This window comes from Oscarella lobularis, chromosome 1 (assembly GCF_947507565.1).
Source record: "Oscarella lobularis chromosome 1, ooOscLobu1.1, whole genome shotgun sequence".
NCBI lineage: Eukaryota > Metazoa > Porifera > Homoscleromorpha > Homosclerophorida > Oscarellidae > Oscarella > Oscarella lobularis.
The window spans coordinates 2,916,067-2,940,389 of record NC_089175.1 but is presented as its reverse complement, the minus strand read 5'-3'; the positions used below and the strand labels follow the sequence as shown (position 1 = coordinate 2,940,389).

General features: G+C 45.3%; 7 protein-coding genes and 1 long non-coding RNA gene across 14 annotated transcripts; 4 read left to right on the top strand and 4 right to left on the bottom strand.

Annotated features, from left to right (window-relative positions):
* Positions 1 to 31: 31 nt before the first annotated feature.
* LOC136188242 (alpha-L-rhamnosidase-like) lies at positions 32 to 5,764 on the bottom strand. 4 transcript variants are annotated; one of them, XM_065975969.1, is made up of 40 exons: positions 5,649 to 5,764; positions 5,418 to 5,586; positions 5,273 to 5,357; positions 5,093 to 5,170; positions 4,950 to 5,036; positions 4,768 to 4,892; positions 4,617 to 4,713; positions 4,499 to 4,564; positions 4,331 to 4,451; positions 4,213 to 4,277; positions 4,104 to 4,163; positions 4,013 to 4,054; positions 3,866 to 3,957; positions 3,697 to 3,817; positions 3,571 to 3,642; positions 3,427 to 3,516; positions 3,291 to 3,370; positions 3,137 to 3,233; positions 3,013 to 3,086; positions 2,850 to 2,961; positions 2,727 to 2,798; positions 2,619 to 2,669; positions 2,464 to 2,566; positions 2,309 to 2,408; positions 2,189 to 2,255; positions 2,053 to 2,137; positions 1,891 to 1,999; positions 1,772 to 1,832; positions 1,507 to 1,722; positions 1,369 to 1,458; positions 1,255 to 1,313; positions 1,118 to 1,208; positions 1,019 to 1,063; positions 923 to 966; positions 753 to 816; positions 619 to 700; positions 484 to 571; positions 348 to 432; positions 191 to 299; positions 32 to 142 (listed from the first exon to the last, which is right to left on the bottom strand). In XM_065975969.1, exons 1-39 carry the CDS (start codon positions 5,731 to 5,733, stop codon positions 207 to 209), a joined length of 3,423 nt encoding a protein of 1,140 aa, XP_065832041.1. In that variant the 5' UTR covers positions 5,734 to 5,764; the 3' UTR covers positions 32 to 142; positions 191 to 206. The 4 variants fall into 4 exon arrangements, with proteins under 4 accessions (XP_065832041.1, XP_065832049.1, XP_065832033.1 ...); XM_065975977.1 differs by having other exon boundaries at positions 43 to 142; positions 204 to 299; XM_065975961.1 differs by having other exon boundaries at positions 43 to 299.
* Positions 5,295 to 7,098, top strand: LOC136188261 (nicotinamide N-methyltransferase-like). 3 transcript variants are annotated; one of them, XM_065976001.1, is made up of 3 exons: positions 5,295 to 5,744; positions 5,795 to 5,927; positions 6,145 to 7,098. In XM_065976001.1, the coding sequence occupies exons 2-3, from the start codon at positions 5,856 to 5,858 to the stop codon at positions 6,988 to 6,990; spliced, it is 918 nt and encodes a 305-aa protein (XP_065832073.1). In that variant the 5' UTR covers positions 5,295 to 5,744; positions 5,795 to 5,855; the 3' UTR covers positions 6,991 to 7,098. The 3 variants fall into 3 exon arrangements, with proteins under 3 accessions (XP_065832073.1, XP_065832081.1, XP_065832086.1); XM_065976009.1 differs by having other exon boundaries at positions 5,296 to 5,744; positions 6,112 to 7,098; XM_065976014.1 differs by lacking the exon at positions 5,795 to 5,927 and having other exon boundaries at positions 5,296 to 5,794.
* A 615-nt stretch (positions 7,099 to 7,713) lies between these two features.
* LOC136190789 (putative leucine-rich repeat-containing protein DDB_G0290503) lies at positions 7,714 to 10,185 on the bottom strand. The gene is made up of 8 exons (XM_065979058.1): positions 9,962 to 10,185; positions 9,865 to 9,899; positions 9,646 to 9,801; positions 9,253 to 9,577; positions 9,084 to 9,205; positions 8,540 to 9,034; positions 8,393 to 8,473; positions 7,714 to 8,338 (listed from the first exon to the last, which is right to left on the bottom strand). The coding sequence occupies exons 1-8, from the start codon at positions 10,044 to 10,046 to the stop codon at positions 8,033 to 8,035; spliced, it is 1,605 nt and encodes a 534-aa protein (XP_065835130.1). The 5' UTR covers positions 10,047 to 10,185; the 3' UTR covers positions 7,714 to 8,032.
* A 1,059-nt stretch (positions 10,186 to 11,244) lies between these two features.
* On the top strand, positions 11,245 to 14,810 carry LOC136199498 (uncharacterized). The gene is made up of 7 exons (XM_065989702.1): positions 11,245 to 11,678; positions 11,728 to 12,053; positions 12,143 to 12,205; positions 12,259 to 12,360; positions 12,413 to 14,161; positions 14,216 to 14,252; positions 14,306 to 14,810. Exons 1-7 carry the CDS (start codon positions 11,297 to 11,299, stop codon positions 14,611 to 14,613), a joined length of 2,967 nt encoding a protein of 988 aa, XP_065845774.1. The 5' UTR covers positions 11,245 to 11,296; the 3' UTR covers positions 14,614 to 14,810.
* A 179-nt stretch (positions 14,811 to 14,989) lies between these two features.
* On the bottom strand, positions 14,990 to 15,974 carry LOC136199501 (methylmalonic aciduria type A homolog, mitochondrial-like). The gene is made up of 5 exons (XM_065989712.1): positions 15,890 to 15,974; positions 15,649 to 15,815; positions 15,373 to 15,603; positions 15,238 to 15,320; positions 14,990 to 15,187 (listed from the first exon to the last, which is right to left on the bottom strand). The coding sequence occupies exons 2-5, from the start codon at positions 15,700 to 15,702 to the stop codon at positions 15,055 to 15,057; spliced, it is 501 nt and encodes a 166-aa protein (XP_065845784.1). The 5' UTR covers positions 15,703 to 15,815; positions 15,890 to 15,974; the 3' UTR covers positions 14,990 to 15,054.
* A 117-nt stretch (positions 15,975 to 16,091) lies between these two features.
* LOC136199497 (uncharacterized) lies at positions 16,092 to 19,890 on the top strand. The gene is made up of 10 exons (XM_065989701.1): positions 16,092 to 16,178; positions 16,229 to 16,325; positions 16,381 to 16,441; positions 16,512 to 16,751; positions 16,810 to 17,144; positions 17,204 to 17,266; positions 17,318 to 17,398; positions 17,451 to 19,199; positions 19,253 to 19,289; positions 19,338 to 19,890. The coding sequence occupies exons 1-10, from the start codon at positions 16,114 to 16,116 to the stop codon at positions 19,643 to 19,645; spliced, it is 3,036 nt and encodes a 1,011-aa protein (XP_065845773.1). The 5' UTR covers positions 16,092 to 16,113; the 3' UTR covers positions 19,646 to 19,890.
* Positions 19,829 to 21,559, bottom strand: LOC136199500 (methylmalonic aciduria type A homolog, mitochondrial-like). 2 transcript variants are annotated; one of them, XM_065989710.1, is made up of 7 exons: positions 21,321 to 21,559; positions 21,063 to 21,256; positions 20,891 to 21,011; positions 20,661 to 20,827; positions 20,385 to 20,615; positions 20,251 to 20,333; positions 19,829 to 20,199 (listed from the first exon to the last, which is right to left on the bottom strand). In XM_065989710.1, exons 1-7 carry the CDS (start codon positions 21,532 to 21,534, stop codon positions 20,073 to 20,075), a joined length of 1,137 nt encoding a protein of 378 aa, XP_065845782.1. In that variant the 5' UTR covers positions 21,535 to 21,559; the 3' UTR covers positions 19,829 to 20,072. The 2 variants fall into 2 exon arrangements, with proteins under 2 accessions (XP_065845782.1, XP_065845783.1); XM_065989711.1 differs by having other exon boundaries at positions 19,829 to 20,182.
* On the top strand, positions 20,938 to 23,948 carry LOC136199502 (uncharacterized). The gene is made up of 4 exons (XR_010673081.1): positions 20,938 to 21,120; positions 21,192 to 21,264; positions 21,343 to 21,539; positions 23,589 to 23,948. It is a non-coding gene; the product is annotated as an uncharacterized lncRNA (long non-coding RNA).
* Positions 23,949 to 24,323: the final 375 nt, after the last annotated feature.

Here is a 24,323-nt window from a genome sequence, read left to right as displayed (position 1 = left end):
TAATTAAAGTCGTTCCAGATACGCGTGCAACTCAAGTTGTGCAACGAATAGTAAATTAATTAACAATCAGATACTACAAAAAAACAGCTCGCGTCCAGCATAGCCCCCCGAGTCTAAAAATATAGCGATTTCAGTTTTCGTCCTATAAAATACATGAATAGCAGCGCTTTATAGAAATACACTAGTCGACCTTTTGCTCTCACTAATCAGTTCCAATTTCGTCCACAATACGCTTCAACAACCAGTCGAATTTCTAAATCTGAATTGCACTGGAAGTATCCAAACATGCTGCTATCAGTCTAGTAGGAAAAAATGTGACACAGCCAAAAAATAGAAATCAGGCATACTGTTATAGTGCACTGCTGCGATCCCATGCAGTATCTTCCAACTTGCATCATGCTAGACCCAGCGTGGCATTCACCTCTCGTGTATCTTAATTAATAATAAGAATGGGTCAGTGTCAATAATTAATTGTACGTTTACTTTTCACATGATCCCTGTGGCGTTCCAAACGAGGCAAAGAGAATTCGAGTAAAGACCGTTCCTTCGGGACACGAAATCGTTTCTCTTGCTATAGTAGAACTTTTAGAACAGCTGATATCACTGTCTTCTGCATACTTCGTGCAGGAATTGAATAGCAGTGACTTTGAGATTTCCCTCCTTCGACAAGAAAGCTGTACGTACCGGAAACAAATGACACCTACACAAAATCATTTCATGACTTTTTGACATTAGCAATGGATAATGTAAACCTTCAGCGTGTTCGTGTGGGTAATGTACTCAGTATTAATAATCCCCGGTGGACGCTGCAGATACCTGAAAAATTTAGTTATTACCCCACGATCTAGGACTAGGATGACTAATGATTCTGAGTCGCCTTAGTAGTACAACCCAATAGATCCCTCCCTGTTCAGATGTTTACCTGGGAGGCCAAATGACTGCATTACTTTCTTGAACTTCAACATCCTGCACAGTACAAACTCTCACCAGTGCATTATGTTTACTCTTTGAGCTGTACCTCTAAGCCATAAAACGGCAGATAGATCTCAGATAGTATCCCAACCTAGTATTATAAATTTTACAATGCAATCTCTTTTCTCTGTTACGTAGACTCTACCGATGTCTCAACACTGGCAGTAATGCTGTCCGGCTCAGAGCAGGTGACTTGAATGCTCAGCTGTTTCATTTGGCCATAGCAGGGATCTCCCCTAGTAAGAAACTCGTCAAGGTAAAAATTATAAGTGGGTACAGTACCAAAAATCGACTCCAGAGGGAACTGTGCATCCCTCCTTACCAAGACAAAGATTTCCGACCTGCGGAAGAAATAGTACACAGCCTATCAACCCTGGCTGCCGTATTTTTGCGCACGGCAACAGTAGCATTGCTTGAAGTGCAAGAGCTTCTGTGACCAAAATTGCTACATCCACCCAACGGCAAGCCAAAGTCAGCAAAATCAATCTTTAATTAGAACGTTAGTTAACGTACGCGCGAATCCTCTACTCATACCGAATTAATAACACCGCCTTTATCTCCGCAATCCAGTTTCAAGTCGGCGTGTTTCGGAAGTGTCGGATTAGACGGTGACTGATTTTCGGGAACGGTTCGGCACTGTATTCCACCCTGCCGTTGCCAGCTGTACGCGATGCGTCCCGATGTCACTCTGTACTCGGCCGAATTTACGTAGCTGAGTCCAGGCGTGCGAGCCACGTAGATTTGAAGGACCTGCGGGAAAATCAATAATCAATAATTAATATTCGTTATTAATTGCTACGTCGTTGAAGCTGCTGGTAGGTTGGACGCCTCCTAGTTCCATGCGAATCCACCAGGCTACACTAAAATAGTCAGAGGAAAGTCGTCTTTACACTTAGAAAACTTGGAAGTCTTTAACACCTTGAGAACATGTGATGATTACGCGAATTCATGCCCGGGCCTTCCGTGTCGCCGTCCCAAAGTTCCCACACGGCTGTCGCTGGTTCGTTTGGATTGTACAGCATGTGACCTGTAAGACACATTCAAGCTACGAGAGCGTTCAGGCAAAAGCCGCTTGCTTACCCCAACTGGGTACTTGAATTTGCTCGGCGAGCTGCAGAGCAACGTCAGTTCGACCCAGACCACTACTAAGTTGAAGTAGCAGAAACTAAGGCAAGTGTGTTTCTATATCTAAAATAGGATTGATGTATCCTCTAACTTTAGTTCCTATGATTCCCGCTCGAGGGGATAAGAAGCCGTCTGATGGATCAAGATAATTCATGAAGCTAGAGCAATTATAATTAGATAAGCGTCACTGGGGGCCCATCCTCGCTTATACTTGACTTGAACTTGCTGCCAGAGTTCGGTCTGAGGCGTAGGTATCCCAAGAAATAGAGGCAGAACGTATGAGGTAATCTCCTCAATACTGTAATGCGTTACTATCGAGCCATAGACATTTATTGTTTAGCAAACACTCGGTTCTCTGCTCGCTACCGTTATAAAATGACTCGTGGAAGTCTTGTCTCAGTTTGGCTGCCAAATTTGCATACACCTCGGCATCGGAAGCCTCTCCGATTGCTTGAGCCATTTCAGCAAACTGGGAGACACAAACGTGACGTCTAGATCCACCAATAACTCATAAAATAAACCTCTTCAAGATTTTGTATGTAAGAAAATGCTGAAGTGAAGCTGGGAGGCACCTGCGTGAGGGACAGAAATTCCAGTGGAGAATATTAGTATAGAAAACAATTACTGACTGGATTAGGGGGCTTCAGCATGCACCAATCTCCATATGATCCTTTCATGTGGCTCAATCCAGTCGCTGGTACCTAGAAGCTGTTGATTATAAACGAGCGAGACGGCCCAGTTCTGTACTGTACTTGAAATTCCAAATTTTTGAAATAGAGTTTCAAGGCTTCGTAATTCTCGCGTACTGCTGCCAGATCGCCATAATATTTGAAGAGCACGAAAACGATTTGAGGAAACGCGGCACTAGAGAAGAAAAAGTAGACCAGACTGTAAAATCCCTTGGCTAGAACTCACCTCCAAGATGGATCTGCTGGCCGCGAGCCGTAACGATAAAAGGGGACAACGTCTGGAATAGATCCGTCCTCTCCCTAAAACGAAATTACAGCCGCGGAATTAGCATTCTCCTTTGGGAGTTTACCTGTTCGTCTCTGATGTTTCTGAGCATGTTTGTGTAGAAGGCATGCATGTCAAAACCGAGGGCCATAGCGTCTGACGACAAACCAGCATCGCCCATCCTTTGAAAGAAATAGTCAGTCACTGCGCCAATAAATTTTTTAAAGATATGATTTAACCATCCAAGTCTTTCGTCTCTCTGTGGACAGTCAGTGACAACGCTCATCAGATTCGACAAATGACCGTTCTGCACGCTTGCCTAAGAGAGGAAAACAGATGGAGCCTCGTTTCGTTTTCTAAGCGTAATTTCTCTACCTGAATGTCATTCACAATGAGGCTGGACGTGTCCAGCGTCTTCACCACGCTCACGTTGGTGTGAATCGGAATTTGCAGCAAGTCTTGAGCCTAAAATCAATTAAATAAAACTATGACAAGTGTGTTTCGCAACACGGGGAACACCTGAATAGTTCCTGGATACCCAAAGACTTGCACGTAGCGAAAACCGTGATACGTAAAGTAAGGCTCATACGTCTGGGTAAGCGAGCATTATATGGCGGTTATATTATTATTAGAATATTGCAGAACCTCTCCTTGCGCATCTCCTTTTAAAATGTACGTATCTGTCGCTTTAGCGGATCGAAGATTGGCGAAATACAGGCTGCCGTTCATTGGACCGTAAGGAGGATGCATCTTGACTTCCGCATGTCTGTGAAGATAAGAAATTAAAACCTTATACGCAATCAAAATCCTGTACTTGAGTGTCACTACAGTGCCAGCTTCTCCTTTTACTGTCAGCCTGCAGTACCCAGCTAAGTTCTTTCCAAAATCGACGACCTGCGACTTGTCCTGTCAAAGTATTGGCCATCGCTCAAAGGGAATTCTGTGCATTCTATCAACGTACCTCTAAAGGTTGAATATCAATCGGCTCGTTAGGCGTTTGTTGCTGGAAATCACAACTATATATTTCAAAATGAATATTGAGTCTTGGTTACTTTTATGCTGGGCATCAGCTGAAGTGACATGACGTTAGTAGGCCCTGGTACAGGCATTACCTAGTCTCAAAGTTGAGAGGACTTTCATCATAGCACATAGCACTGTCACCGCTTTCCACGTGTTGTCAGGCTTGTATCCAACTTCATTCCACCCAGTCTTCTCGAGACGAGCATCTACGTGAGAAAATAAATATAGGAAGCACAGTAGATTGAGTTTTATAGGCAACCGTATGTCTCTCCATTGTAAATAGAACTGCTGGTGATTGGCGATGGAGCAGCTGTCCAATTTGATCCGCTTGTGAGAGGCGCGTAATACGTTTCCGGGTCTTCGTGAGTCGCAATCACAAGCTATACAAGCAGTCCAACCTTTTATCACCCATTTCTGCGTCTCTTACTTTCATGCGAAATACGCTTGCCATCGTATCACCTGGGGGAACTTCATCATGTGGCGTAAACACGTCCTATTCAGAGTCCCACGGTGACTGGAATTTTTATTATTTATTTATTTCTGACCCTGTCTCTCCAGCCCAAGCCCAAGATTGCCCCTACTACGTTCATGTCGATGCTTAGATAATTTGTGACGTCGTAGGCGACGTACAACGCTCGTTTGCTAAACGGATTCGTGCATCAGTAATAATGCGTTCTTTCTAAGAGATAAACTTGCTTGTAATTTGTCCATCCCGGAACCAGAGCGTCGTCACCGATTCGCTTTCCGTTTACGTACAAGCGAAAGAAGCCTAAACCAGATGCGTAGATTCTGGCGCGTTTCACGGTTGAATTAGAGGAATTCTGTGCGAAAATCGAAGAGAGTTAGAAGATGGACAACCCATTTCCACTGAAAATTACTGAAATCGAGAATTCAGGGCTTCTGAGATACGGTGCTCCCTGAATTGAGTTGGGAGCTGCAATCCACAAACTATCACTCCATTGATCCTGTGAGATTTGGTTCAAAAGAAATCTTCTATGCATTAGATTTGACTGCAAAGAACCTGATTGGTCATTGCTGCCTCGATAACCGATTGCTCGCTGTACTCCGACACTTCATCGTTTTCATCCCACCACCTAACCTAAAGTATTACACTTGTAAATAAAATTTGAAATTAATAAATTCGATTAATTAATAGTCTAGTGACTAGCGCACGCTTGGAAGACTTCAAGGGAGCTCCTACCTTCCACGAATAGACAGCGTAGCTTCGATAAACGAAACTTCTTCCCACTTCAACACTTCGAAAATAGGACGAGTAGACTTTCCCGCTGCACGCATACTCGAGGTAGGCATCGTTTACGTGCACACTCGTAGTAAGAGAGCCCTACCTGTCCAAGACGGGCGTTTGCAAGTCCTGACTCTTCTGCGTCGACGCATAGACGACAACTTGATACGCAGTCTGATTTCCCGTTCTCTCCGTATGTCGCGGAAGCCAGGAGAACGTCGGTTTGTCGACGCCGACGACGGCAGCGCCGTGGCTGCTCGGAAGATTGTTGGCTTCGCACCGGAAGAGAAGAAACGCGGTCACGAGAGGCAGAAGCCGTACAGTCGTTCCGTACAAAGGAGATCCGTCGGCGGCAGGGGACCCCCGCTGCTCGTCGAGACGGCGACGAAGAGAACAACGAAGATTCGATCGACCTTCATCTCGCAATCACGTGATATGATTGTTATGGCGGTCACGAGACTATGATTTCGAATTTTACAGGTGAGCACAATACAGTTCATTCAACGCTGCCCATATCCTGTCTACACGTTGAGCAATTTCGATGATGATGACAAAATGCAGTACTGTATGTGAGATGCCTCTACATTCACGCCTAGCTATGACATTGGCATTGGTATGTTGTAGGCCTAATGTTAGCCTCTTACCCCAGGGCTTTTACCTAAGATCCGTACTTTTACCCAGACCCTTTCTCGCTCCCGGATGCTCCCGAGAAAGGAGCATCCGGGAGCGAGAAAGGGTCTGGGTAAAAGGCTAGCCTAATGTATACAACTAAGACCCCGGTTTTCCCAACCTTCTAGCTTCTTTCATGCTCCTATCTAACGCCTCTATAGGCGATGACCACGACCAGGACCAAAGTTCAATATGAAAGCGGCGAGTTGCCGCAGCGCCTTTCCTACGGCGAGGACTACATCCGCGACTTCGACGCCAACGCCTATGTCAAAAAGAATTACTTCAACGAGCCTCCCGTCGACAACGTCGTTGAACCTTTCGTCTTGAAAAATCTTCACGACTTTTACACTAAAACCGCCGAGTTCTCATTAGATTCCGCATCTATATTGGAATTTGGAGGAGGTGCGGCGGTATCTCATCTTATTAGTGCGACACCGTATGCATCAAATATCGTCTTTGCCGATTACTCGCCCTCCGCCCTGAACGCGGTGGACGAGTGGAAGAAGGCGCCGTTCACTAGGGAACATCAGAACGACTGGAGAGACTTTTTTCGATACGTCGTCTGCGATCTCGAACGAAATGCCGACGACGATGGCGATGAGCTAATTCGTCGGGCCAGCCAACTCAAAGGCAAACTCTCGTCACTGGTGCCGTGCAACATTCTCAGCGACACGCCTTTGGGAAATAACGACTATGACCAACGTTTTGACGTCGTCAGTTCGGCTTTTTGTTTGGAAGTCGCTAGTCGCACTTATGAGCAGTACAAATTGTCTGTCAAGAAACTAGTCAACTTTCTGAAGGGAAGCGGTTCGTGGTTAGTGCTGCATTGCTTTCTTGGAGCAATTGGTTACTGCGTTGGAGAGAAGACGTTTTTTGCTCTGCCTCTGAAGGAAGATGTCGTTAAGGAAGCTCTAGACGAAGCAGGATTTCGACTCGTCAAGTTTGATTATGAACCGGAAAAAGCCAATTGTCAGGCCCTTTGTCACGCTGTTGGCCAACTAAAATAAACCTGCTTGTACGTGTTTGCACGCGCTATGTATACGTAAAGAATAGGCAGAGGTTTTGGGCTGTATGGACGTTCGTCTCCAACATAATGGTAGCCACAGCGTAAATGTGTGTACGCTTTCAGGCTAATTGCGTAGATAGAATTTTCCGCTCCGTTGATACATACGTTGATGCCGGGCATCTGGCCATGCAAGTCATAATTGCTCACGGTTACTAATTAGTGACCAAAATTACTCGCCTCCTGATTTACTTGCAAATGTGCGATTGCAGTTTGACTAATTAATCAATTAATTTTTTATAGTCTAGCGCACGCTTTGAAGACTTCAAGGGAGCTCCTCTCGCCTCCTCTCGCCTAGTCTACCACGAATTAGAGTGAGACAGCGCAGCTTTGATACACGAAAGTTCTGCCCACTTCGAAATAGGACAGGTAGGGCTCGCTTTACACGTAAACGAGGCCCTACCTCGATTATCCGTGCAGCAACAAAGTCTACTAGTACTCGTCCAAAACAGGCGGCGTTTGTAAGTCCTGTCTCTCCTGCGTCGACGCCGACGTACAAAGAAGATCAGTCGGCGGCAGGGGAGTTAGGGGACCCCGCTGCTCGTCGAGACGGCGACGAAGAGAACGACGAAGATTCGATCGGCCTTCATCTCGCATATCACGTGAGATGATTGGTATGGCGGTCACGAGACTATGGGATTTTTGAATTTCAAAGGTGAGCGCAATACACAGTAGACATATACATTTTATTCTATGCCATATTCTAATACTACTGTACATGTATGGCTAGCAACTAACTGTTCCAATGATGATGACGAAATATCTGAAATATCTGTAATTCAGCTGAGATCATAGATGTCTTAGAGGTTAGTCACGCCTAAAATTGGATATGACTTGACACGTACTAGTGAACTGCACCATGTCGACGTTTCTCTAGAACATATTTGCTTTGGCTAGCGGATCGAATGCTACGCTAGTCACTCATATTCGGCGTTCCGTTTTTTTTGGCCTATACTGTATCGCGTGCTGGGGTATATAGGGTCGCACTATTTCGATTGGATGTTGTAGCATTTTCTCACGTGTCTTTCGTAGTCTTCGACCTCGGCGACGGGAAAACGTTCGGAGCACTTCAGACACTGCATCAACTGGCCTTGCGACTGGCGCGTCGACGCGACACTCCTCGGTCCTCCTCCTTGCGGAAACTCGCGACCGAGACCGGGAAGACTCGTTCCCGTCGCTCCATCGTTAAGCAGAGACCCGGAGCCAATTCCGTAAGGTAAAGACTGGGCCATGAGTTCGTGTAAGGAACTGTTTCCACTACGCTGTGTTAGATGTTGTGAGGGTCGAAATTCCTGCACCCCGACGCGGGAAGAGTTTAGCAACGACATGTGGTTTGGCCTATATACCTGGGGGCTCTTCCTTTGAGCGGCTTTCATCGTGGCGTTCTCTTGTCTGAGCTTGCTGTTCTCTATCGTCTTCGCTTCCCACTGCATGGAAGTATCATTCAAGTCTCTAAATTTCATATATGCAGGTACAATTAAAGAATCACTTACGTCTTTTTGCAGGGCCTCGAGTTTTTTCCTCAATGTCGCATTTTCTTCGGATTCGCCTTCACGACCCGCTTTTGCTGCGCGCGTAAGTTTGCTGTTTAGAGTCTTTAGTTCTTCGTTTCGATTAGTCAACTCTTCCAGTTGTTCTTTCACTGCTCTTCTAGCCTCGTTTGAGGCTTCGCTTTCTAGCCTGCTTACCTCTGCAGTCAACGATTGATTTCCTTGTTGAAGTTCAGTGTGTTTTTCCGTCAATTCTGCTATTTGTCTCTCCATCTGCTCCTTCTCATTGTACAGCTCTTCGATCGTTGTCTGAAGTTGTTCTACGAATATTCTCATAGATTCGGCGACTTTTGTGTGACTATCTTCCCACAGACTATCGCGCTCTTTCAACGCGCGACGAAGTCGAGCGATTTCTTGCAGCCTGTCATCTTTTTCCATTTGTTTTTCTGCCAGTACGTGTGCAAGCTTCTCTTCTGTGCTCTTGACTTTCAGAGACATCTAGACGTAAGGTGAAGTGTGGATATCTCTTACTGTGTACTATTAGTACCTCTCTCACGCGGCGCAAATTATCTATAATTTTCTTATTAGTTGCTTTTGCGGCGTTGCCCTTCTTCCGTTTGTATCGAACAAGTATTTCTTTTGCCGTCTTTTCATTTATGTTCTCAATGTCTGCAATAGCTGGAAATGCTAATTTGGACAGGCAAAGATTCTCTTACCGAAGTCTTCTTCGTCTTCTGATACTAGGTCTTTTGTTGTCTCGTCGTTTCTAGCAACATAGAGAGCGGACTGAACAGCGACTTTCATCTCTGTAATCAGTTCGTCGGTTTTCGTTTGAAATTCTTCAAACCCTCTATAGAGTTGACTTCCTTTAGCTGCGCAAGGGAGCTGAAGACATACTGCCACAAACTCGTTCAACAGCGTACGAAACAGTGTCATTGAATTCATCATTCCGTGCTTTAAGAGCTTAAATTGCTGCTCAACTTGGTCTCTTTCTGCAGTGATCTCCTCAATACGTTGCGTCAAGTCACGAGTAATAATTCTCTGTCCCGTTTAAAAGATTTGTTACAAGATGCTGTGACTGAGGCGCATATACCGATAGCAAGTTTTACCTCCAATTCAAGCTGTTTGAGCATTTCAATGTCAGTCGCATCTTTTACTGGTGTCATCAGTTCGTTTATTATAACTTCTTTTTGTTTTAGCTTAAACTCTAACTTGTCGCCGCGTTTTCTTTCAGCTTCACTGAGACGACTCAATCTGCTAAGTTCCTACAAGCAATTATATGGAAAATATTTTGTCATAATTATACAAATATGTACAGTAAGACACACCATGTAGAATGCGTCTATTTCGTCAAAACAAGAATCTAGTGTGAAACCTAAGCTTAGTCTTGTCCCATTCATCTTAATTATGCAAAAAACTAAGCACCTGGAGATGGAATACTAGCATTTGATTCATTTCTCACGGCGGACGTCGAGTTGCCTCTGTAGAAGATTGTCAAGGCCAACAGCATTGCTAGCACGGTGTCACGCTTGCTGCTTTTGTTATTTAAAGCTGACTGGCAGGATGTATGATGTGGAAAGATGGCGGCGGAGGACTTCCTTGCCCAGCCGCACGAAGCCGGTATTGCCACGGTAGCCAAAGTTTTACTTTCAAGTTTCTGCGTTTGTTCCATGTAACTCTGATCACTGAAACTTCTGACTGAAAAAAACGCAACGTTTAATTAAATAACGCTATTGCGCCTGCGACTGTGGTACGATCAGTCCAAGTACAGAAGTTTGGAATTAATTAAGAATGCGAGCGACAACTGTCACCTCACACAAAACGTTTGTTGATGCTTCAAGTTGGTTGGTTCGTTCTGTTCTGTATTTCAAATCGCAGGGGACTCCGGGAATCCCCGGGGACTTGCATAATGGGGACTCTCTCTCCGGGTCATATATTAATGACGACTCCGTCAACGTTTTTGGTTCATTAGATTATTTAGCAATTCATAAAATAACTTTCATGCTGAATTCATCAGTTTTTAAGCCCGCCTAACTAAAAAGAAGACTGTCTTTTGTACATCACGGCATGCAACTATACATGGACATAATGAAATGTGAGACCGATGCGAGGGAGCCTGGGGTTCCCACTCCGCCCCGCGCTCAGAAGGTGACTAAGGTGACTCTCTTTAGTTGGACGTGTAGCTGCATGCACGGTCACGTGGAAAATATACGGACTATAAACGGCGCGCGAGCAGAAGAAACCTTTGGGCAAATAAAATTACCACTCAGCTCTACTCCGTCAGCAGAGCAGCGCCCGGCTGGTGATTTCTTTAGACACCCACTTGAACTCGACACAGTTCAGAACTTACTGCCGGTGCTGGCTGATCGAGCGTGCTGAAGCTAAAGTGCTGCACCGCGTACAGGCTATAGGCGTCACGAGTGATGATTGAATGCAGAACATATGAATGACCTAAAATAGCGGACCACCCAATGAATGTGTGCTGCGTGCGTTACAACTCAACTGCATCAATGATTATGCAGTGCAGCTCTACGTCCTCTGTCACAGGCTATCAATCAGGCCGGCAGAGGATAGATGCATCTGACCACATGCACTGCCAAAAAGTTTGCAGATTTTTTCTGTTGCATGGGCAACATGTCCTTTCTCTGTTTCCTGTGGAGCCTGGGCATCCCAAACGCGTGAGCGCGCGCTAGGCCTTGTGGAGCCGGCCCAGCCCAGTGTGGAGCCCTAGTCCAGGCAGGGAGTCCCTGTGATCGCTCGATGTCTGATTTCACAATGAGTGCTGACCGCGGGGCGCTCTTCTCCCTGTCCGGTCCCCATTCTTTGTATTACCTAGATAACGCTGAAAAGTGGCATGTAGTACGAGATGTTCCTTCACTGTTTCTTGTGGAGCCGATGCGTATCCGTGACGATCTTTTGGCCGATGGACTTATCACCGAGAAGGAGTATCGAGCTATGAGTTGGAGTTCTCCTGCAGCAACGCGTCGTCTCTTTGTGGACATTTTACCGCGAAGAGGAGAGACCTCGTTTGATAGGTTTGTGAGCATTCTCAAACGACGCAGCGAACTTCAATTTGTCGCACGAAAGATGATGCGCGCTGTCTATCGGTTCGGCAGCTCCCATCGGAACTTTTTTGCTGACGGTGAATAATTATATCGTGTAAGTGATCAGTGTTAATTCCAACTTCATAGATTACCTTGGACCCATTTCTTCACGCGAGGATCAGAGCGTCTACACTAAAGCCCTCGCTTCTGGATCAATTCCAGTCAATCGATATCGCTTGATGGTTGTCGGCAAAGACGGTGCTGGAAAGTCCTGCTTTATCAACTCTCTTTTGGATCGTCCTTTCAAACCTGTCAATCCTAGCACTGATGGTATTGCAATTGAGGTCGCCGTAACGGCAGCAGAAGGGAAAAAAGGGCACGATGCATGGGCAGCACATGAGGTTCATGAAGGCCAATATTTAGACCAGTACTTTGCAGCAGGATACGTGATAACCAGAAAGAGAGAAGAGACAGTAAGATTGATAATACTGTACACTTAATTTTAGTTACGTTGAAATAAATAAATAAATAATTCCATGTACATGTATAAATTTTGGTTTAGAATATACTTGGAGAGGCTTGTACTACTTTTTATGCTGTAACGGAGTTTGAAGAACGAGAAAAGGCACGTGCATTTTTTCTTGGAGAAATACTAGGATCTGAGTCAGTGATGTGTAGGTTAAACGGGGAGTGCAGGAATCTCAAGACAAAGACCCTCAAACTGAAATTGATAAGTGTGAGAGAAATTTCATTGAACAACGCGAAAGTTGCGATGTCGCAGTAAGAATGGCGTCTGTATGTCAAACGCCCGTTTATTGTTTTTATATAATAGGAATTAGAATACATTGACCACATAACCAACGAGGAAAAGCTCACGGAAAAACAGCACCAGATGGTTGCTGATTATTTTGAATCAAACGAAGCCCTTTCAAGTCTTGAAAATTATGAAGTAAGTACAAAATTACTCTGGGACTTGGGTGGCCAAGAAACGTATCTCACAACTCACGCTGCATTAATGCCAACTGAGTCACTCTACACAGTCTGTGCTTATTTGCTGGCCATCGACATTAGCATACCTCTCGGTGATCTGGCAAAGTCGTCATTTCGAGGCAACACGCAGTCACAAGATCTTTCTTTAACATTGTCAAGCCTTCTATATAATCGTGACTTTCCCCGTCACTGGTTTACATCGATTTGCATTTCTCACCCATCTGATGTCACTTCTCCATATCTCGGCGAAGATCTGGGCGTCAAGTACCCACCTATTCTGATCGGGGCCACTCACATGGACAAAGTGAGAAAAATGCCAAACTGTGAAGAGTTCCTAAAAACTCAAAATGAGGAGCTGGACAAGCTAATTCGCAATCTGAAATGTGAAGATCACATTGTCAGACCAGATGACGCTGATAGGTGGTTTTTCTCAATTGACAATACCAAATCAGGTCAAGGGGACAACCCTCGTTGTGAAGGTGTCAAGGCTATCGGAAGCAAACTCGACGGCGCCTCTATGCAATACTGGTCAGAAAAAAACCAAACGCATCCTATGCCTGTAGCTTGGGCACGTTTTGAAATTTTCCTCGTTACGTGGAAAATGGGGAAAATTATAAGTGTTAAAACAGCCATTAAACTCGCTGAACGATGCAAAATCAAAACGGAAGAAGAAGCTCTGTTAGCTCTGAAATTTCTCCACGAACTTGGCGTTATATTCTATTTTTGGAACGTTCCTGGTCTCAGTGAGCGAGTCATTGTCGATACGAAGTGGCTTATCAGCGCCGTGGGAGCGTTTGTAACGGCTAAGGAGCCAAAAAAGGCTAAGTACAAGCGTCCGTGGCGCAGGCTAACCCAATCTGGAGAATTCGGCGAGGAGCTAATATCTGATATGCTAATCAATGCTAACGTCGAGCCAAAAGACCAAGGAACCGTTCTCGAGGTTCTCAAAGTGCTTGACATCATCTGTGAGCCGCCTCAGTCAGAGCTGTCTTCGCAGGCAGTTATGATTCCGTGTATGATTCAAAAGAAGCTGGAGGGACCGTCGTTCTGGGAGAAATATGACCCCACCGAGCCATTTCCGCCTCCTATCATCGTTTTTCCTAAAGATGTCCAAGCAATACCTGAGACTATATTCTTTCGACTTGTGACGCGTCTCGCTCGAGTCTACACCGATAACTTCGTGCTCAGTCGCGATCGGTGCGTTTTTCGACTGGGAAACAGTCTCGTGCTCGAAATGCTCTACTACAATCGCGGTGATTGCCTAATTGCGTCGCTGAATGCAGACGGCGATCCAGACGACGCAAAGGATGCAGTGAAAGATCGAGCCTCAGACACCAGAGGCTTTGTCTTGAGAAATCTGGAGTCTGTGAAGCAGCGAGGCATGAGAGGATTGAAATTGGATATCTCTTACCAAGTGGCTAAGTGCGTTGTAACGCAGAAGGGTAATGAATTGCCCGGCAATAGTTTCTTGGTTCTGGAGAACAGGAAGTATAGTCTTGACCAAAAGTGCGTCGATCTTTTGTATAGAAGCGGAGGCGGGATCACAAAAGAACATCGAGGCAGAATTGACTTGTGGTGCGGACTTCCTCAGGTATAAAATACGTCTAATGTGAGCAAGAATTAAAATTGAATGTTCTGTTTGTAGTTTGACCAAAATTCTACGAAAGCAAAGCTCTCTGAAAGTACGAGTGCCTTCCTCAGTCTTATTATACAGTCAAAAGTTTTCTTATTGCAGCCTTGGAAAGAAATCCCACGGACATTGAGCTTATTAATCTCTCACAACAGATTTGCGACGTCTGGATGTACGTAGCCGGACGACTGGAGCTTCCCATAGGAATTGTCAGGGAAGTGAATGCAAACAATCAAAGTAATAAAAGGGACCAGGCAATGAACATGCTCTCCAAATGGAAAGATATGAATTCGCGAGCTGCAACGGTGGCTCGTCTCTGCCGCGCTCTTCTGCAGGAAGGTCTAAAGCAAACGGCAGCGGAAGTTTTTACTGTTGCCGACGACGATTTGCAAGATTTGATGAAAAGCGATTGAATCGAAACCTTATGTAGCTTCCTACCTCTGTCTTCTGTGCTTTGGTTTTCTATTGTGGTTTATTGTGTCGCCTGCTTAGTACTGCGTAGTTTGACTTTTTATCTTTCTAGGAATGCTTCTGCTGGTTGGATATGGTATGCATGCTTCATTACTGGAAAACAGTCGTTTTTACGTTTTCATTAATTACTTTTGTGTCTAGAAAGTAAAATATCTTCAAATAATTCATGAAAAGGTAGTTACCGCTATGAACAGTCAATATGTCAAAACGAAATTCAATCCAGGGCCTGTAATATCAGGTGAGCGGATTTAATGCAGACAATAAAATAAATCACAGACGACCGTAGGCCCTATAGTTCACACTGTTCACTACACGGCGTAGTTAATTAACATCAGTTAACAGAATTTGCTCTTAAAATTTATTTGCAAGCAATTTGTTGTCTATTATTTAGTATTAGTATTCTTTATGAATACTTCTAGTAGTTCATCAGCTGCAGCGCTTGGCGTCATGTCACCGCTGGTCACGAATCTTTCATAATGATGAATGCTACTTTGAATAGCTGGATGATGCCGAAATCTCATTTTTCAGGTCACAGAATTGCAAAGGTATCCAGTATGCCCACTTACCTAGTCATTATATCATTTCTGATGTAGTTCCACATACACGCTTTCTGCTGATCGCTCCGCTTCAAGTACAGCTCACCCGATTCCTAAAGAACAACTAGCACATGAACAATCAAATGAAGTGGACAAGACCTCTACCTCCATTTTCTTCTTGAAATTGCGTGCAACTTTCCACACTTTGTCACCATACTTACTATCAAGTGATGACACCATCAGTACTTCGGGATGCCAAGCGGATGATCGTTTGCGTAGCAATTTCAAAGCACTGGTGTATTCGGCTTTCATTCTTCGAGCTGCCGGCATCAAATCGCCATCTGCCTTATTAACCAATACCAAATCAATAAGTTCAATAACACCCCGTTTTAGACCCTAAAAAAGACGTCAGTTGACAAAACATTTCCACATGATTTTTACCTGTAGTTCATCACCGGAAGCAGGTGGGACAATCAATATAAACATGTCAACCATATCTGAGACAATGAATTCAGATTGACCAACGCCTACGGTTTCGACGAGGACTACGTCATATCCAGCTCCTTCGCATAGTAAAATCGTCTCAGAGGTACATCGAGTTACTCCCCCTTATTAATTAAACAATTCATTAGATTCAGAAATACTGTGGTGACGTGCCAGAAGACGGCGATGGACGAATTACCTATCCCGGTATAATCCGTGGACGAATGTAGGCGTTGGGATCGCGCGAAAGCTGCGGCATCCGCGCAATAGAGATCCTCCAGTGGTTGACGAACTAGGATCGACGGCCTGAAAGCTACAATCAAAGTCTTCGTGACGTCACGAGCACTGCCCTGGTGTTCGGGGAATTAAAATGGCAGTGTGCGCATGTTCATGATGTAACAGCGTCGTCCACACGGAAACGCAATGAATCCTTCGTCGTCCACAGACTCCATACGCCCTGATCTACGAGAGACGGTTCGTCGAAGACTGTGAGTCGTTCGCGAGTTGCGAGTTCCATCTCTACAGAAACTTTGCGTAGAGACCAAGTTCTCGTAAATGGGCGCAGTCAGGGAGCCTTGTTTCCGGGCACGGGAGAATCGCTTGAAATCGAGATATACAACAAATGCCGAAAAGCAGTAGAAAAAAGAAAACCTGATAACCACGCCCTCGCTTTTCGATCGATTTCTGTAGAATGAGTACATCGCGACCGTACAAAAAGTTTTAGAACGGCTGAACATAATGGGAAACCGAGGTGAAGTTTGTCAAAAACGGGGTGGGGTGCATGACTTGCAAATGAAACCACGTCCGTTTCTCATTTACAGCAAAGCAGCAGAAGCAGCAGCAGCAGAAGCACTTCTACTACCAGCAGCTGCAGCAGAAGCAGAAGCAGAAGCAGCAGCAGCAGCAGCAGCAGCAGCAGCAGCAGCAGCAGCAGCAGCAGCAGCAGCAGCAGCAGCAGCAGCAGCAGCAGCAGCAGCAGCAGCAGCAGCAGCAGCAGCAGCAGTTTTACTACCAGCCGTTTCCGCAGCGGCAGCAGTTCAGTAACGCTTATCAAGCACAGAGTAATCAAAATGATCTATTGTTGTATATCATGTCAGCAATCAGTGTTGAACTTCATAGATTACCCTTTCATGCCCAGCCCAATTATTTCACGTGAGGATCAGAGCGTCTACACTAAAGCTCTTTCTTCTGGATCAATTCCAGTCAATCGATATCGCTTGATGGTTGTTGGAAAAGACGGTGCTGGCAAGTCTTGCTTTATTGACTCTCTTTTGGATCGTCCTTTCAAACCCGCCAATCCCAGCACTGATGGTATTGCAATTGACGTCGCCGTAACGGCAGCAGAAGGAAGAAAAGGGCATGTTGCATGGGCAGCACACGAGGTTCACGAAGGTCAATATTTAGACCAGTACTTTGCAGCAGGATACGTGATAAGCAGAAAAAGAGAAGAGACAGTGAGATTGATAATACAGTAGTTACGTTGAAGTAAATAAATAAATCTATTTTGGTTTAGGTGATTTATGGAGAGGCTGCCACTCCTTCTTTTGAGGTAACGGAGTCGGAAAAACGAAAAAAGGCAAGTACATTTTCTTGAAGAAATGCCAGGCTCTGAGTCAGGGATGTGCAGGTTAATGCTTGGGAATGGGAATTGCAGGCGTCTCATAACAAAGACGCTCAAAGTGAACGGCATGAAAGTTGTGATGTAGCAGTAAGAACGACGTCTTTACGTCAAACGCCTGTTTATCATTTTTATACAATAGGAATTGGACTACATTGACCTAATAACCAAAGAGGAAAAGCTTACTGAGAAGCAGCACCAGATGGTTGTTGATTATCTGAAATCAAACGAAGCCCTTACGAGTCTTGAAAATTATGAAGTAAGCACAAAATTACTCTGGGACTTGGGCGGCCAAGAAACGTATCTCACAACTCACGCTGCACTAATGCCAACTGAGTCACTCTACACAGTCTGCGCTTATTTGTTGGTCATTGACATCAGCATACCTCTCGGTGATCTGGCAAAGTCGTCATTTCGAGGCAACACACACTTGCAAGATGTTTCTCTGACCCTGTCAAGCCTTCTGTATAATCGCGATTTTCCTCGTCATTGGTTTACATCGATTTGCATTTCTCACCCATCTGATGTCTCTTCTCCATATCTTGGCGACTACCTGGGCGTCAAGTACCCGCCTATTCTGATTGGGGCCACTCACATGGACAAGGTGAGAAAAATTCCAAACTGTGAAGACTTTCTGAAAACTCAAAATGAAGAGCTGGACAAGCTAATTAGAAACCTGAAATGTGAAGATCACATTGTCAGACCAGATGACGCGCCCTGGTGGTTTTTTCCAATTGACAATACCAAGTCAGGCCAAAGTGCCAACTCTCGCTGTGAAGGCGTGAAGGCAATTGGAAGCAAACTTGATGAAGCATCTTCGCAATACTGGTCAGAAAAAAACAAAACGCATCCTATGCCTGTAGCTTGGGCGCGTTTTGAAATTTTTCTCGTTACGTGGAAAATGGGAAAAATTATAAGCGTCAAAACAGCTATTAAACTTGCTGAACGATGCAAAATCAAGAGCAAAGAAGAAGCTCTGTTAGCTCTAAAATTTCTCCACGAAATTGGCGTTATATTTTACTTTTGGAACGTTCCTGGTCTCACTGAACGAGTCATTGTTGATACCAGGTGGCTCATTAGCGCTGTGGGTGCGTTTGTAACTGCTAAGGAACCCACGAAGGCTAAGTACAGGCGCCAATGGCGCAAGCTGACTGAAACCGGAGCATTCAGTGAGGAGCTAATATCTGATATGCTGATCAATGCTAACGTTGAGCCAAAAGATCAAGGAACCGTTCTCGAGGTTCTCAAAGTGCTCGACATAATTTGTGAGCCGCCTCAGTCGGAGCAGTCGTCTCAGGCAGTTATGATTCCATGTATGATTCAAAAGAAGCTGGAGGGACCGTCGTTCTGGGAGAAATATGACCCCACCGAGCCATTTCCGCCTCCTATCGTCGTTTTTCCTAAAGATGTTCAAACGATACCCGAGACAATATTCCTTCGACTTGTGACGCGCCTCGCTCGAATCTACACTGAGAACTTTGTGCTCAGCCGTGATCGGTGCGTTTTTCGACTGGGAAACAGTCTCGTGCTCGAATTGCTCTACTATGATCGCGGTGCTTGCCTAATTGGGTCGTTGAATGCAGACGGCGATCCTGAAGACGCAAAGGATGCAGTGAAAGATCGAGCCTCGAGTGCCAGAGACTTGATCTTGACCAATCTAGAGTCTGTGAAGCAGCGAGGCATGAGAGGATTGAAATTGGATATCTCTTACCAAGTGGCTAAGTGCGTTGTAACGCAGAAGGGTAATGAATTGCCCACCAATGATTTCTTGGTTCTGGAGAACTGGAAGCATGGCCTTGACCAAAAATGCGTCGATCTCTTGTATAGAAGTGGAGGCGGGATTACCAAAGAACATCGGTGCAGAATTGACTTGTGGTGCAGACTTCCTCAGGTATAACAATCTCATTTGTCTAGTAAAACAATCGAAAAGTGAATTTTTTGCAGTTTGAACAAGAATCCAAGAAAGCAAAATTGACTGAAAGTAATTTGTCTCATTCCTTTCTTCTGTTTTAAATTTTCTTTATTACAGTCTTGAAAAGAAATCCTACAGAGGCTGAGTTGGCCGTTCTTTCAAGACACATTTCTGACGTTTGGAATTACATAGCCAGACTACTGAAGGTTCCCATAGAAATTATCCGAGAAGTAAACGCAAACAACCAGAATAATAAACGACTCCAGGCTATGAATATGCTATCCAAATGGAAAGATATAGATTCCCAAGCTGCAACGGTTGCTAGCCTCTGCCAGGCTCTTTTGCAAGAAGGTTTAAAGCAAACGGCAGCAGAGGTTTTCGCTATTGCCGACAAGGATTTGGATGATCTGATGAAAAGCGATTGAATTGGAACCTTATCAATATGTAGTTGCCTACCCCTCCCTCCTCCGTGCTTTGGTTTGCTGCTGTGGTTTATTGTGTCGCCTGCTTAGTACTGCGTAGTTTACCTTTTTTTATCATATATAGGAATGCGTCTGCAGTTGGATTCGTACGCATGCTTCATGTACTGGTCTGGAAGGCAGTAGTTTTTACGTTTTCATTTTATTACTTTTGTGTCTAGGAAGTAAATATCTTCAAAAATTCATGACAAGTACCAGTCAATATGTCAAAACGAAACTTTAATCAGGTAAGGGAATTTAATGCAGACGACAAAATAAATCACTAGTACAGTACTGCAGGCCCTAGGTGATAACTAAAGCTTGCACTGTCTACCACATAGCTTGGTTAATTTATGTCACTTGGAAAAATTTATTGGCAGCAATTTGTTGTCTATTATTTAGTATTTTTTATGAATAGCTCTAGCAGTTCATCAGCTGCAGCGCTTGGCGTCGTCTCACCGCTGGTCACTAATCTTTCATAATGATGAATGCTACTTTGAATAGCTGGATGACGCCGAAAACTAAATATCCAGGTCACAGAATTTGCAAAGGTATCCAGTATGCCCACTTACCTAGTCATTATATCATTTCTGATGTAGTTCCACATACATGCTTTCTGCTGATCGCTCCGCTTCAAGTACAGCTCACCTGATTCCTAAAGAACATCTAGCACATGAAAATCAAGTGAAGTAGGCAAGTGGTTTACCTCCATTTTCTTCTTGAAATCGCGTGCAACTTTCCACACTTCGTCACCATACTTACTATCAAGTGATGACACCATCAGTACTTCGGGATGCCAAACGGATGATCGTTTGCGTAGCAACTTCAAAGCACTGGTGTATTCGGCTTTCATTCTTCGAGCTGCCGGCATCAAATCGCCATCTGCCTTATTAACCAATACCAAATCAATAAGTTCAATAACACCCCGTTTTAGACCCTAAAAAAGACGTTAGTCAACAAAAAATTTCTACACAATATATACCTGTAGTTCATCACCGGAAGCAGGTGGGACAATTAATATAAACATGTCGACCATATCCGAGACAATGAATTCAGATTGACCAACGCCTACGGTTTCGACGAGGACTACGTCATATCCAGCTCCTTCGCATAGTAAAATCGTCTCAGAGGTACATCGAGTTACTCCCCCTTATTAAATCAATTCATTAGATTCAGAAAATACTATGGTAACGCGCGTCACCGATGACGTACCCAAAGTGCCAGAAGACGGCGATGGACGAATGTAGGCGTTGGGATCGCGCGAAAGCTGCGGCATCCGCGTCCGATCACCCAATAGAGATCCTCCAGTGGTTGAAGAACTAGGATCGACGGCCTAAAAGCTACAATCAAAGTCCTCGTGACGTCACGAGCACTGCGCACGCACCAGCACAGCAAGCCGCTGTCCACGCGCCGACAAAAACGAGCCGAACATCTCGATAAAGGTCGATTTTCCGGCTCCTGGCGGTCCAGTGAGACCGATCCGAAACGAACGCATCTTTTCGTCCCGTTTTAGACGCGAAGAAATCGCCGAAGCGATCAACTGACCACGTTTTCTCTTGACCGGATGCGAAGATTCGACTAAGAAGGTGGGCGTGGGCTCGCGCGAAGGGGTTCTCTCTCGCGTTTCAACCGGCTCACTCACCGAGCGTTATCGCCTCTGCCAGACGACTCGTTTGCCGATCGAATATTCCGTCGACCATTCGTCGCACGATCGGGTCCCCTTCGTCGACGTCTTCGCTACGCCGTGCGATTCCACTCGCACTTCGCATCGCTCCGAAGAGACGAAGACGACGACGACGCGTGCAGCACGCGAACGATTTCAGTAGAGGACGAAAGTTGTGGAAGGAAAGCGCCATTCCGGGTAAGCAGTGATTTTCTTTTTGCGCGTGCGTCGTTCATCTCGCTCGCCCCTCGCGCGAAAGAAATGATTAGTTTTCTTTTTTCTCCCTTTACCTTTTGCCTTCTCCCTTTACCTTTTGCCTTCTGCCTTTACCTTTTGCCTTCTCCCTTTACCTTTTGCCTTCTGCCTTTACCTTTTGCCTTCTCCCTTTACCTTTTGCCTTCTCCCTTTTGCCTTCTGCCTTTACCTTCCCCCTTTACCTTTTGCCTTCTGCCTTTACCTTTTTCCTTCTCCCTTTACCTTTTTCCTTCTCCCTTTACCTTTTGCCTTCTCCCTTTACCTTTTTCCTTCTCCCTTTACCTTTTGCCTTCTCCCTTTACCTTTTTGCCTTCTGCCTTTACCTTTTGCCTTCTGCCTTTACCTTTTGCCTTCCCCCTTTACCTTTTTCCTTCTGCCTTTACCTTTTGCCTTCTCCCTTTACCTTTTGCCTTCTCCCTTTACCTTTTGCCTTCTCCCTTTACCTTTTGCCTTCTCCCTTTACCTTTTGCCTTCTCCCTTTACCTTTTTCCTTCTCCCTTTACCTTTTGCCTTCTCCCTTTACCTTTTTCCTTCTCCCTTTACCTTTTGCCTTCTCCCTTTACCTTTTTGCCTTCTGCCTTTACCTTTTTCCTTCTGCCTTTACCTTTTGCCTTCCCCCTTTACCTTTTTCCTTCTGCCTTTACCTTTTGCCTTCTCCCTTTACCTTTTGCCTTCTCCCTTTACCTTTTGCCTTCTCCCTTTACCTTTTGCCTTCTGCCTTTACCTTTTGCCTTCCCCCTTTACCTTTTTCCTTCTGCCTTTACCTTTTGCCTTCTCCCTCTTTACCTTTTGCCTTCTCTTCTCCCTTTACCTTTTGCCTTCTGCCTTTACCTTTTGCCTTCTCCCTTTACCTTTTGCCTTCTCCCTATGCCTTTTGCCTTCTCCCCATGCCTTTTGCCTTTTGCCTTCTCTTACAGTATGCCTTTTGCCTTCTCCCCATGCCTTTTGCCTTCTCCCTATGCCTTTTGCCTTCTCCTATGCCCTTTGCCTTCTCCCTATGCCTTTTGCCTTCTCCCTATGCCTTTTGCCTTCTCCTATGCCCTTTGCCTTCTCCCTATGCCTTTTGCCTTCTCCCTATGCCTTTTGCCTTTTCCCTATGCCTTTGCCTTCTCCCTATGCCTTTTGCCTTCTCCCTATGCCTTTTGCCTTCTCGTATGCCCTTTGCCTTCTCCCTATGCCTTTTGCCTTCTGCTATGCCCTTTGCCTTCTCCTACAGTATGCCTTTTGCCTTCTCCCTTTACCTTTTGCCTTCCCCCTTTACCTTTTGCCTTTTCTTCTCCCTTTACCTTCTGCCTTCTCCTTTTACCTTTTTCCTTCTGCCTTTACCTTTTGCCTTCTCCCTTTACCTTTTGCCTTCTGCCTTTACTTTTTGCCTTCTCCCTTTACCTTTTGCCTTTTCTTCTCCCTTTACCTTTTGCCTTCTCCCTATGCCTTTTGCCTTCTCCCCATGCCTTTTGCCTTTTGCCTTCTCTTACAGTATGCCTTTTGCCTTCTCCCCATGCCTTTTGCCTTCTCCCTATGCCTTTTGCCTTCTCCTATGCCCTTTGCCTTCTCCCTATGCCTTTTGCCTTCTCCCTATGCCTTTTGCCTTCTCCTATGCCCTTTGCCTTCTCCCTATGCCTTTTGCCTTCTCCCTATGCCTTTTGCCTTCTCCCTATGCCTTTTGCCTTTTCCCTATGCCTTTGCCTTCTCCCCATGCCTTTTGCCTTCTCCCTATGCCTTTTGCCTTCTCCCCATGCCTTTTGCCTTCTCCCTATGCCTTTGCCTTCTTCCCGTTCGAACGTTCAAGACAATTTTTAAAATGGTTTTAAATATGGTCCAAGACAGTTTTGAAAATGGTCCAAGACAATTTTGCCTTAGACGATTCATAAAAGTGTCTTGGACAATTTTCCAGAACCCTGAGTATGTGTACATTCTTCGTGGTTTTTTGCCGTAAACCCGTGAGCTGTTTATTCGTGCAGAATAGCTGAATTCAGTCCTATCTTTTTTTAGGCGGAACGGAAGTGAAGACGCTGGCAAGGAAGAAGAGACGCCTTGAAGAAGAGAAGAGAACAGTTTTGCATGTCAGTTTTGCGTGTCTTGCATGATGTAGTGCAGCTTTTGATCTCCAGGGTATGGAGACAAAAGCAGACGTGACAAGGGGAACTCGCGCGCGCGTGGATCCAGACTCTTCCGCGCGCGCTTGGGTAGGCTATTGACCTGAGCGCGCGCGGGAGGAGGAGGAGAGTCCGGGTCTAGGTCTGCATTACGCGCGCGCGAGTTTCCAGAGCCAGGCGCGCGCATCATCATCTGCACATAAAGTAGGGGAAACTATGTTCAAATTTTTATTGAAATACAAACTAAAAAACGGTCTTCCTATCAGTGTTTCTGCGCTGCTGCTTCACCCGCCGTTGTCAGCAGGTGAAGCAGTGGGACTGAGACTGCAGTCCCCACAGCTATGTGTGCCTGCAGCCATCTCACACAAAGTGAGATGCATACAGGCACATTTCTTCTTCTAGGCGTCGTTCTCCTATGGAGACTACCAACAAGAACGATAGCCTCCAGTGGAGATGCACGCCATGAAAATTGGGCAGTTTTTCTTCTCGGGGCCGCACAACCGCTTCAGCGGTTGGTATAGGCCTGCCCAGGAGACGTAGGCCTTTTAGACGTTATGGCCTCATACCAAAAGGAGGCGTACAAGCAGTTTATAGAGCTGCAACTTATAATTAAGTTGCAAGCCCCGCGGCC